General features: G+C 40.0%; 1 protein-coding gene across 3 annotated transcripts in view; it reads right to left on the bottom strand.

Annotated features, from left to right (window-relative positions):
• Window positions 1-3,879: 3,879 nt before the first annotated feature.
• Window positions 3,880-12,296, bottom strand: part of WDR19 (WD repeat domain 19) — a 94,587-nt gene continuing 86,170 nt past the window's right edge. For 2 of the 3 annotated variants that reach the window (XM_010365800.2, XM_030921508.1), the window contains 3 exons: window positions 11,652-11,728; window positions 11,216-11,340; window positions 3,880-4,196 (listed from right to left, as the gene is read on the bottom strand). In XM_010365800.2, coding sequence (XP_010364102.1) covers window positions 11,229-11,340; window positions 11,652-11,728 — 189 coding nt within the window. In that variant the 3' untranslated portion in view covers window positions 3,880-4,196; window positions 11,216-11,228. The remainder of the gene's footprint in view (window positions 4,197-11,215; window positions 11,341-11,651; window positions 11,729-12,296) is intronic. The other variant, XM_030921504.1, reaches the window with a different exon arrangement.

Raw genomic sequence — 12,296 nt, 5'->3', positions numbered from 1 at the left:
AATGGACGCCATAAAAAATGATAAAGGGGATATCACCACTGACCCCACAGAAATACAAACTACCATCAGAGAATACTGTAAACACCTCTACGCAAATAAACTAGAAAACCTAGAAGAGATGGATAATTTCCTGGACACTTACACTCTCCCAAGACTAAACCAGGAAGAAGTTGAATCCCTGAATAGACCAATAGCAGGCTCTGAAATTGAGGCAACAATTAATAGCTTACCAATCAAAAAAAGTCCAGGACCAGACGGATTCACAGCCGAATTCTACCAGAGGTACAAGGAGGAGCTGGTACCATTCCTTCTGAAACTATTCCAATCAATAGAAAAAGAGGGAATCCTCTCTAACTCATTTTACGAGGCCAACATCATCCTGATACCAAAGCGTGACAGAGATACAACAAAAAAAGAGAATTTTAGACCAATATCCCTGATGAACATCGATGCAAAAATCCTCAATAAAATACTGGCAAACCAAATCCAGCAGCACATCAAAAAGCTTATCCACCATGATCAAGTGGGCTTCATCCCTGGGATGCAAGGCTGGTTCAACATACGCAAATCAATAAATGTAATCCAGCATATAAACAGAACCAAAGACAAAAACCATATGGTTATCTCAATAGATGCAGAAAAGGCCTTTGACAAAATTCAACAGCCCTTCATGCTAAAAACTCTCAAAAAATAAATTCAGTATTGATGGAACATATCTCAAAATAATAAGAGCTATTTATGACAAACCCACAGCCAATATCATACTGAATGGGCAGAAACTGGAAGGATTCCCTTTGAAAACTGGCACAAGACAGGGATGCCCTCTCTCACCACTCCTATTCAACATAGTGTTGGAAGTTCTGGCTAGGGCAATCAGGCAAGAGAAAGAAATAAAGGGTATTCAGTTAGGAAAAGAAGAAGTCAAATTGTCCCTGTTTGCAGATGGCATGATTGTATATTTAGAAAACCCCATTGTCTCAGCCCAAAATCTCCTTAAGCTGATAAGGAACTTCAGCAAAGTCTCAGGACACAAAATCAATGTGCAAAAATCACAAGCATTCTTATACACCAGTAACAGACAAACAGAGAGCCAAATCATGAATGAACTCCCATTCACAATAGCTTCAAAGAGAATAAAATACCTAGAAATCCAACTTACAAGGGATGTAAAGGACCTCTTCAAGGAGAACTGCAAACCACTGCTCAGTGACATAAAAGAGGACACAAATGTAAGAACATACCATGCTCATGGATAGGAAGAATCAATATTGTGAAAATGGCCATACTGCCCAAGGTAATTTATAGATTCAATGCCATCCCCATTAAGCCACCAATGACTTTTTTCACAGAATTGGAAAAAACTGCTTTAAAGTTCATATGGAACCAAAAAAGAGCCCGCATTGCCAAGACAATCCTAAGCCAAAAGAACAAAGCTGGAAGCATCACGCTACCTGACTTCAAACTATACTACAAGGCTACAGCAACCAAAACAGCATGGTACTGGTACCAAAGCAGAGATATAGACCAATGGAACAGAACAGAGCCCTCAGAAGTAACACCACACATCTACAGCCATCTGATCTTTGATAAACCTGAGAAAAACAAGAAATGGGGAAAGGATTCCCTGTTTAATAAATGGTGCTGGGAAAATTGGTTAGCCATAAGTAGAAAGCTGAAACTGGATCCTTTCCTTACTCCTTGTACGAAAATTAATTCAAGATGGATTAGAGACTTAAATGTTAGACCTAAAAACCATAAAAACCCTAGACGAAAACCTAGGTAATACCATTCAGGACATAGGCATGGGCAGGGACTTCACGTCTAAAACACCAAAAGCAACGGCAACAAAAGCCAAAATTGACAAATGGGATCTAATTAAACTAAAGAGCTTCTGCATAGCAAAAGAAACTACTATCAGAGTGAACAGGCAACCTACAGAATGGGAGAAAATTTTTGCAATCTACTCATCTGACAAAGGGCTAATATCCAGAACCTATAAAGAACTCAATCAAATTTACAAGAAAAAAACAACCCCATCAAAAAGTGGGGCAAAGGATATGAACAGACACTTCTCAAAAGAAGACGTTCATACAGCCAACAGACACATGAAAAAATGCTCATCATCACTCGCCATCAGAGAAATCCAAATCAAAACCACAATGAGATACCATCTCACACCAGTTAGAATGGCAATCATTAAAAAATCAGGAAACAACAGGTGCTGGAGAAGATGTGGAGAAATAGGAACACTTTTACACTGTTGGTGGGACTGTAAACTAGTTCAACCATTGTGGAAAACAGTGTGGCGATTCCTCAAGGATCTAGAACTAGAAATATCATTTGACCCAGTGATCCCATTATTGGGGATATACCCAAAGGATTATAAGTCATGCTGCTATAAAGACACATGCATGCATATGTTTATTGCGGCACTATTCACAATAGCAAAGACTTGGAATCAACCCAGATGTCCATCAGTGACAGACTGGATTAAGAAAACGTGGCACATATACACCATGGAATACTATGCAGCCATAAAAAAGGATGAGTTTGTGTCCTTTGTAGGGACATGGATGCAGCTGGAAACCATCATTCTCAGCAAACTATCACAAGAACAGAAAACCAGATACCGCATGTTCTCACTCATAGGTGGGAATTGAACAATGAGATCACTTGGATACAGGAAGGGAAACATCACACACCGGGTCGTATTGTGGGGAGGGGGGAGGGGAGAGGGATAGCATTAGGAGATATACCTAATGTAAATGACGAGTTAATGGGTGCAGCACACCAACATGGCACATGTATATATATGTAACAAACCTGCACAACCATTTTGTTACTTATAAATCATTCAGCTTTATCCTTCATCTTGTTAAATGCTGGCAGTTATGTAGCACCATGGTTTGATCTCTTAAAGTTATTGATGGGGTAGATTATTTGTACTAGTATGAGTGGCTTCCTAAACAAGCTCCAGTCTGAGTATGCTCATGGGTGAAAGTCTAAGGCCTGTAACTCCCAACGTAGAATCTACCCACCCTCACAGTCCTAGGTACCTGTGGTTCTTATTTCTACAGCCTTACAATATACCTCCAGGCATATTAGAGGAAGCAGGGGACTGTGGGTAGGTTTTATGATAATAACTTTGTACCACTTAGTAAAGCCAAGGCCTCTGGCCTGTTCTCTGGCTGGTCATTGGGAGGGAAGGACAGGTCCTAAAGCTAGAAGCATCATGCAGGTGGGATACTTGATGCTATACAACATTACTGGCACCTTGGGCCCTAGCTTAGGCCCCTGGGTACCACTGTAATGCTCAGGTTGCTGGGGCCATACTGTAAAATATCATCGGATTCATTCACAGTTGACTCCCTGACTCATTTCTATCAGCTGCTCACTTTGGTGACTAGCCTTGGATGACCTAGGAAGCATGTACTGATGTGGGAAAAGTATGGACTCCCTTGGAGAGACAGAGTGTGTGTGTGTACTGATGGTGTGTGCTGTATGGGTGATATGGGGAAAGAATCTTCACGCAGTCTCAGAGAAGATTCCAAATAATGTATGTTTTCAGGGGTAGTCAAATGACTTAATTTTGTGATGGGAATTCTGTAGTATGCAGTAGAATGATTTGGCAGATATAAGCTGATAGTTTCATTCATTCTTTACAAGACTGGTTTTCCTAATTTCCTATATTTTGATTTCCTAATTAATTGCTTCTTGCTGTGATTTGTATAAACTTCTCATTTCAAGCTTTTTACACTGTTCACGTCTGTGTTGCCCAAACTTGACAATGTCCCTCAGAGCTACCTTTATCTCTTTTTCTGTCTCCAAATCCAGGAAAATGTCACAAATGATTAGATATTTTATTATCTAGATAAAATATCTAGTCAACAATTTTATTTTAAAGTATTTCAAAATACAAAAGTTATCAAAAAGCTGAATATTTACAATTATGTCATAGGTTACTATTAAGTGTGCAGAGGATAGAGTGTGTGAGACTTTGAAGAGGAAATATACAAAGTACAATAAACAGCAAGGTTACACGTCATCGTTTTGCCACTGTACGGAAGTGGGAAGTGCCGACCTGGAGAGGTCACTGTTGGTTCATTTCCCTGTATCCAGAAAGGACTGTCTCTTAAATCCACCAGGGGAGGAAACAGCTTCCTGTGGAAAATGCTGTCTTCTCAGGAGCATTGTATCTAGAAAGGACAAACAGAACACATGCCTCTAGAAGTGTTTCAAATAATGGCTAGCATTTAGTAATAAAGCCAAACATATTAAAAAGAATTTTTTTTTGCCCATTTCTAGAATGTGGAACAGGAAACATTCAAGTTGGAAATCTCTAGTCTGTAATCTGCATCAAGTTTTGGTACTAGCCTTGCCAACTGACTCAAATTGTGTGGGCAAGCTCTTGAGCCTTTGTAATGAAGTAAGGATGCTGATAATAGCCACCTCACTGGGAAGAACGAATGCAAAGTGCTCAGAAATTAATTTGTAGGAAAAATTTTCCTGAAATTAAAGTTATATTTGTTTAAAAGCCAGTGAACAACAGCTTCAACCAGTATTCACTGTATAAGGATGCTTACAGTGACAGTGTGTGTGTGTGTGTGTCTTTTTTTTTTTTTCTCCTAGGAGATGGGGTCTTGTTACATTGCCCAGGCTGGATTACTGTGGCTCTTCATAGGCATGAACATAAGTCTCCTAGAGCCCTGAACTCCTGGGCTCAAGTGATCCTCACGCCTCAGCCTCCTGAGTAGCTGGGACTAGGAGCACAGGCTCTGTGCCTGGCTATAGGACAGTGCACAGTCATAACTCAGTGAAGACATACTGCAAGGAGCTATGATGTACCATGGTCTGGTTCCTTGAAGTTTTCTGTAAAGCAGTATCTAATGCCGTGATAGTGTGTGGAGAGGTTCTGTGGTTGTTTTTTAAAAATACAAAGTTCCACTTGCAGTTTAATCTTCCCATAGATAACAGTTAGAAACTTGTGACAAAATCTGAATTTTTTTTTGTCTTTAGAAGGCCAGGAATGGTCGCTCACACCTGTAATCCCAACACTTTGGGAGGCTGAGGTGAGAGGATCACTTGAGTCCAGGAGTTCAAGACCAGCCTGGGCAACATAGTGAGACTCCATCTCTTTAAAAAAAAAAAAAAAAAAGGTGGCACGTGCCTGTAGTCCTAGCTACCTGGAAGGCTGAGGCAGGAAGGTCATTTGAGCCCAGGAGTTTGAGGCTGCAGTGAACGATTATTGTGGCCCTGCACCCCAGCCCAGGCAACAGAGGGAGACCCCGTCTCAAAAAAAAAAAAAAAAAAAAAAAAAGAAGGTCAGTGAGCTAGAATATAGATCAAAACTACCCAATATGAACAGAGAAAAAAGAGGAAAGAACTTTAGTGACTTTAGATATCAAGTAGTCACAGATATTACTGGAGTTCCAGAATGACAAGATAGAAAGGGATAGAGAAAGTATTTGAAGAAATAATGGCTCAAAATGTCCCAATTGAGGAAAAAATATACAGATTCAAGAATTCTAGGAAATCCTAAGTTAAAAAAATTTAAAAACCACATCCAGGCAAGTATAGTAAAAATTCTGGAAACCAAAAATAAAGAATGCCTTGAATGTAGCCACAAAGAAACCAGTAAACTCAAGGGAACAATGAAGTTTGATATTGGAGACAATTGTGAAAGTGCTTTAAGAAAACCTCAGAATTGCATATCAAGCTAAAATATCCTCAAAAATGAAGGAAAATAAAGAGAAGAAGTCACCAGCAAACCTGTACATGTAAGAAATGTCAAAGGAAGTACTTCAGGCTGAAAGGAAATAATACCATATGGAAACTTGGATTCAGGCAAGAATAACATGGAAATTATAAATGTGGGTAAATGTAAAGCTACATTGTATTTTTTTCTTTATAATTTCCTTTAAAAAGACACAACTAAAGAAAAATTATATCATTGTATTACAGGATTTAGAATGTGTACATATGTATATTTGTGTGTGTGTGTGTATATATATATAATAGGATATTAATCAAGTACAAAATTTTGCAAAGACATAGGTAAAAAATAGAAGAATCAAATGAAATACGAAAAAATATTTAGTCAAATAGAAGGCAAGACAAGAGGAACTGAACAAAAAGTGGATAGGACAAATAAAAAGCAAGTAACAAAATTGTAGACCTAAATTCAGCCTTATGATAACACTCGAAAAAAAAGAATCACAACAGAGGAAAACTGCAAACCAGTATCCCTCATGAACACTGACACAATATTCTCAATATATTAGCAAAATAATCCAGCATTAGGATAATACATTATGATCAAGTGAGTTTATATCCAGAATAAAAGTTGGCTTTCACACTTGAAAATCAATATAACTTACCATATAAATGGATTAAAGGGGAAAAGCCATATCATCTCAATTGATAGAAAAAAAGCATTTGACAAAATCTGTCACCTAGTAAACTAGAAAGAAACTTCCACAATTTGTTAGGAGACTCTGAAAAACCTTACATCACGATAGTGAAATACTAAATGCCTTCCTCCAACACTGAGAACAAGACAAGGATGTTGACTGTACTATTATACAACATTGTAGAGGAGGTCCTAGCCAGTGCATATAAGAAGAAAAATAAAAGTTAGTTATAAAGATTGGAAAGATGAGTACATTTTTTGTTTATTTGTAAATGACTACACAGAAAATCTGAAGGATTCTACAGTACAACTACTAGACATAAGTCAATTTAGAAAGGTTACAGGATGCAAGGTCAATATATAAAAATTAACTGCACTTTCCTATGTAAACAATTAGGAAATGAAAAAAAATAAATTTCATTTAGTATTAAAATCTCCCCAAATTATTTAGAAATAAATTTAACGAAAGACTTCTTTATTCAAAACTGCAAAATAGACCGGGCACGGTGGCTCACACCTGTAATCCCAGCACTTTGGGAGGCTGAGGCAGGTGGATCACCTTAAGTCAGGAGTCCCAGACCAGCCTGGCCAACGTGGTGAAACCGCGTCTCTACTAAAAATACAAAAATTAGCTGGACATGGTGGTGGGTGCCTGTAATCCTAGCTACTCGAGGGGCTGAGGCAGGAGAATGGCTTGAACCTGGAAGGCAGAGGTTGCAGTGAGCCGAGATTGCACCATTGTACTCTGGCCTGGGTGACAAGAGTTGAAACTCCATCTCAAAAACAAACAAAAAACCCTGCAAAATAGTGATGAGTAATTGAAAAAGATCTAAATAAATGTAGAGATATACCATATTCATAGACTGGCAGACTGTTGTTAAAGATGTCAGTTCTCAAAATGATCTACAGAATCAATGTAACTGTTGTAATAGGCAGAATTCTAGGATGGTCCCTAAATTTCCCATACCCAGTGATACTTATCCTGTGTAATACCTTCCTCTTGAGTGTGGGCAGGGCTTGTGATATGATGTGATAATAACCATATTAGGTTTAATTATATGATAGAGATGAAGGAATTTTGCAGATGTAGTTAAGGTCCCAATCAATGGACTCTGAATTATCAAAAGAGAGTTTGTCATGGGCTTCACTAATCAGGTGAACCCTTTATAATAGGGTCCAGACTTTCCTTGAAGGGAGAGATTGTAAATATGAGAGATGATCTTACACTGGACTTGAAGCAGTTTCATGTTGTGGGGAGGGTCACATGTCAGGAAACTGCCTGTAGGAGCTAAGGGCTTCAGTCCTCTGACCATAAAGATCAGAATCTTCCCCCACCGTCCCCAAAGAAAACAAAACCCAACAGACTAGAAAAAGACTTCAGATAAGATCGAAGCTCCAACCAACACTATGATTATAGCCTTGTGAGACCCTGAAGAGAAGACTCAGCTAAGCCATACCTAGACTACTGACCCATAACCATAGAAATTGTGAGATAATAAATGTGTGTTGTTTTAAGATGCTAAATTTGTGATAATTTGTTATATAGCAACAAAATTAATACAAGTCCCAATCATAATTTGAGCAGGTTTCTTAAACAGAATTTGAGAAACTGATTTTAAAATTGTCTACAAAGATAGAATAACAGCCAAAACAATCTTAAAAAAAAAAAATGACAAATTGGAGGATCCACAATACCTGACTTTAAGAGATTCTATAAAGCCACAGTAATCAAAATAGTGTAGTATTAAAATAAGGGAGAAGCACGTCAATGCCAAAGAAGAGAGGGTCCAGAAATAGGCCCACATTTTATATCTATTTGAGGGGAAGAAAATCCAACCCTTCCTCACACTGGAAACAAAAATTATTTCAAGATAAATTGCAGATCTAGAGCTTCTAGAAGAAAACAGGAAAATGTTTCTGACTTGTTAGTAGGCAATATATATATATAAACACACACATATATATTTAGGACAAAGAAGGCAACCATAAAATTTCAAATTTAAAAATTAATGAATTATAATTCATCAAAATCAAAACCTGCTCATCAAAAGACACCATTCAGAAAAACAAATGGGAAGCCACAGCGTGTGATATTTGCAAAATATATGTGACAAAGAATACATACATAAAAAACTTAGAACTCAAATAGACAATAATCCAGTGTCAATGAGGAAAATTTGTCTTTTCGGCAAATTCTGCCAGGTCAGCTGGATATCTACATGCAAAAGAAGGAAGCTGGATCCCTATCTCACACCAGACACAAAAACTAAGTGGATCAAAGACCTAAATGTAAGAGTAATAACTACAAAACTTCTAGAAGGAAACAGGTACAAATCTTCATGACTTTGGAGATGGGGTCTTGCTATGTTGCCTAGGCTGGTCTTGAACTCCTGGACTCAAGCAATCCTGACTCAGCCTCCTGAGTATCTGGGATAACAGGTGCATGCCACTGTGTCCAGTTTACACAATAGTTGATTGGCTGGTTAGTTTTTTGAGACAAAGGGGCTCGCTCAATCTGTTGCCCAGGCTGGAGTACAGTGGCTTGATCATAGCTCACTTCAGCCTCAGCCTCCTGGGCTCAAGTGATCTCCTGCCTCAGCCTCCCAAGCAACGGGGACTACAGGTGTATGCCACCATACCTGGCTAATTATTTTATTTTATTTTTGTAGGGACACTGTCTCACTGTGTTGCCCAGTCTGGTCTCGAACTTCTGAGCTCAAGTGATCCTACCACTCTGGCCTCCCAAAGCATTGGGATTATAAGCATGAGCCACTGTGCCCAGCCTGGCAATGGTTTTTGATACAATACCAAAAGCATAAGCAACCAAAGGGCAGGGGGAACCAAACAGATAAATTGGACTTCATCAAAATAAAATACTTGTGCATGAAACAATGCTATCAGGGTCGAGCATGGTGGCTCATGCCTGTAGTCCCAGCACTTTGGGAGGCCGAGGTAGGATTGTTTGAGCCCAGGAGTTCGAGACCAACCTGCGCAATGTGGCAAGACCCTGCCTCTATTAAAAAACAAAAAGGATCAAGAAAGGGGAAAAAAAACCCCACAAGAAAATACTTCCAAATCATATATGATACAGAACTTATATCTAGAACAGATAAAGAACTCTTAGAACTGAACAATAAAAAGACAAACACCCAGCTGGGTGCAGTGGCTCATGCCTGTAATCCCAGCACTTTGGGAGGTTGAGGCTGGCAAATCACATGAAGTCAGGAGTTCGAGACCAGCCTGGCCAACATGGTGAAACCCACCCGTCTCTACTAAAAATATAAAAGTTAGCCGAGCGTGGTGGCACATGCCCGTAGTCCGAGCTACTCAGGGGCTAAGGCATGAGAATCACCAGAATCTGGGAGGCGGAGGTTGCAGTGAGCCGAGATCATGCCACTGCACTCTAGCCTAGGCAACAGAGCAAGATTCTGTCTAAAAAAAAAAAAAAGGCAGACAACAGCTGTTGGCAGGGATGTGGAGTGGAGAGCCGAACGCTTTTGTGCAGCTGGTGGGAATGTAAGAGGGTGCAATTGCTGTGGAAAACATTTTGGAGTGGTCAGGTAAGGGCAAGAAGGCCGGTGGGGCTGCAACATGGTGAGTAATCAGACCTGAGGCAGGAGGAGAAGGTTGGGCCTGTTCATGGGCAGCCTTGGAGGCTCTTTGTTTCTGCAGGTGCAATCAAAAGCCAAGAGAACCATGAACCAGATATACTGGAGATAGCCTGAAAGCCCTTGCTCATGGGGGCTAAGGGTGGGAGGAATCTAGAAAACATGTAGGGTTTCTGTCCTGTCCAACTGGTTGGATGGAGCTGCCGCTTCCTGAGGAAGGGAAAACAGAGAGGTTGTGGGGGGAATCTCGACTCCTGTTTAACCAGGCTAAGTGTGAGATGCCGTGTCAGAGGTGAATTACTTTCACTTCTCCCTTTGGTAAAAGAATATCCTGAGTTTTGGCAGGGCTTTTGGCTTCTCAATTAAAGACTACATTTCCCTGTCTTCCTCTGCAGTATGTGTGGCCACGAGTAAGTGCTTCCAATGGAATGAAGTAGAAGGAATATGTGCAGCTTCCATGTGACAAAAATGGGACTTGGAAAGAAAAAGAAATGGAGATTATTTCCAAATCTCTGGAAGCCAACATTTTTACAATATATTCTCCTGAATTATATCACAGACCCTAAAAAACAAAAACAAAAACAAAACAAAACAAAAACCTTTTATTAGCTGACTCTAGTTTTAATGGCGCGATTAAAAAGAGCCCTGTGAGATTTGAAAAAATCTGGTCTAGTCGGAATGATGCTGCTTGGCCAAATAACCTTTGTATGGAGACAATAATGCTTGCGTTTTAGCATTAAAAAAAAACACATCAAAAGGTGGTTGTCAGATTGTTCAAATCTGGCAAGTTCCATGATGCACTAAAAGGAGTTGATACCGATACACAGTAAAAAGCTGCATGCGACCAGGCGTGGTGGCTCAAGCCTGTAATCCCAGCACTTTGGGAGGCCGAGACAGGTGGATCACAAGGTCAGGAGATTGAGACCATCCTGGCTAACATGGTGAAACCCCATCTCTACTAAAAAATATTAAAAAACTAGCCGGGCGAGGTGGCGGGTGCCTATAGTCCCAGTTACTTGGGAGGCTGAGGCAGGAGAATGGCATAAACCCGGGAGGCGGAGCTTGCAGTGAGCCGAGATCTGGCCACTACACTCCAGCCTGGGTGACAGAGTGAGACTCCGTCTCAAAAAAAAAAAAAAGCTGCATGCACGCTGTGGACCCTTGCGCCCAGAAGGCACATGGGTGCTCTGCCACTCACCTGCACATGCCGCTCACAGTTCCTCCTCCGTTCGCAGGTACTGGGTACAGTCTGAAATCTTTTTCAGTTGAGCAGCGTTTAATCTTTCTGAACACATAGGACATGTGCTTTCAGTGTTTAGCATGCTGATTAGGGGAGGGAAAGACAGAGTAAATTAAATATGTAACATTCCTTTAGCTTTGGGTTACTCTAATGAGAAAGACAACTACTTTCTGTCTACACCTCCTAATACATGTCCACCATGCAATTTGAGAATCAGAACTATTGAGTCTCATGCAAGATCCTCTTTAAGGATAATATTCTCAAAGACAATTTGAGTCTTTAGAGATCCTTAGGAACACAAATAAACAGAAGGATGCTTCAGAACAAAAGAAGTAGAATGAAAGGCCTGTGTCTGGACAAATCTGTGAGACTCGGTGACATGATGCACACTTACATCTTCAATTCGGAGTACAGAGCAGGGAAGTCACAATGTGGACACACTGTCCAGTCATCTTTCAACATGTGTCGACCCTGGAAACGGTATGTTTAAGAGTTAAATTCATCTTTGTTTTAAAAACTCCCACTGTTATTCAATTTTTTTTTTTTTTTTTTTTTTGAGACAGAATCTTGCTTTGTTGACCAGGCTGGAGTGCAGTGGTACAATCTCAGCTCACTGCAACCTCCACCTCCTGGATTCAAGCGATTCTTCTGCCTCAGACTCCCATGCAGCTGGGACTACAGGAGCATGCCACCATGCCCAGCTAATTTTCATGTTTTTAGTAGAGACAGGGTTTTACCATGTTGGCCAGGCTGGTCTTGAACTCTTGACCTCAAGTGATCCACCCACCTCGGCCTCCCAAAGTGTTAGGATTACAGGTGTGAGCCACTGCGCCCTGCCTGTTATTCAATTATAATAATTGAACTCCAGTTATAAGTCAGACCTCTAAATTATAAAATCATTGCTATTTCACACAGGTGGGTAACAGATGACATTAAAAGGACTAAAGCTAGGTTTTTGCTTATCAGATTCCTGTTTAAAGGAAGAATAATCTTCAATTTTGTGATATCATTACCTGAATTTAGTTTTCTTTAAAATAAA

Source organism: Rhinopithecus roxellana, chromosome 2, assembly GCF_007565055.1.
Source record: "Rhinopithecus roxellana isolate Shanxi Qingling chromosome 2, ASM756505v1, whole genome shotgun sequence".
Classification (NCBI taxonomy): domain Eukaryota; kingdom Metazoa; phylum Chordata; class Mammalia; order Primates; family Cercopithecidae; genus Rhinopithecus; species Rhinopithecus roxellana.
The sequence above is the reverse complement of the archived record's forward strand: the minus strand, read 5'-3'. Positions and strand labels throughout refer to the sequence as shown.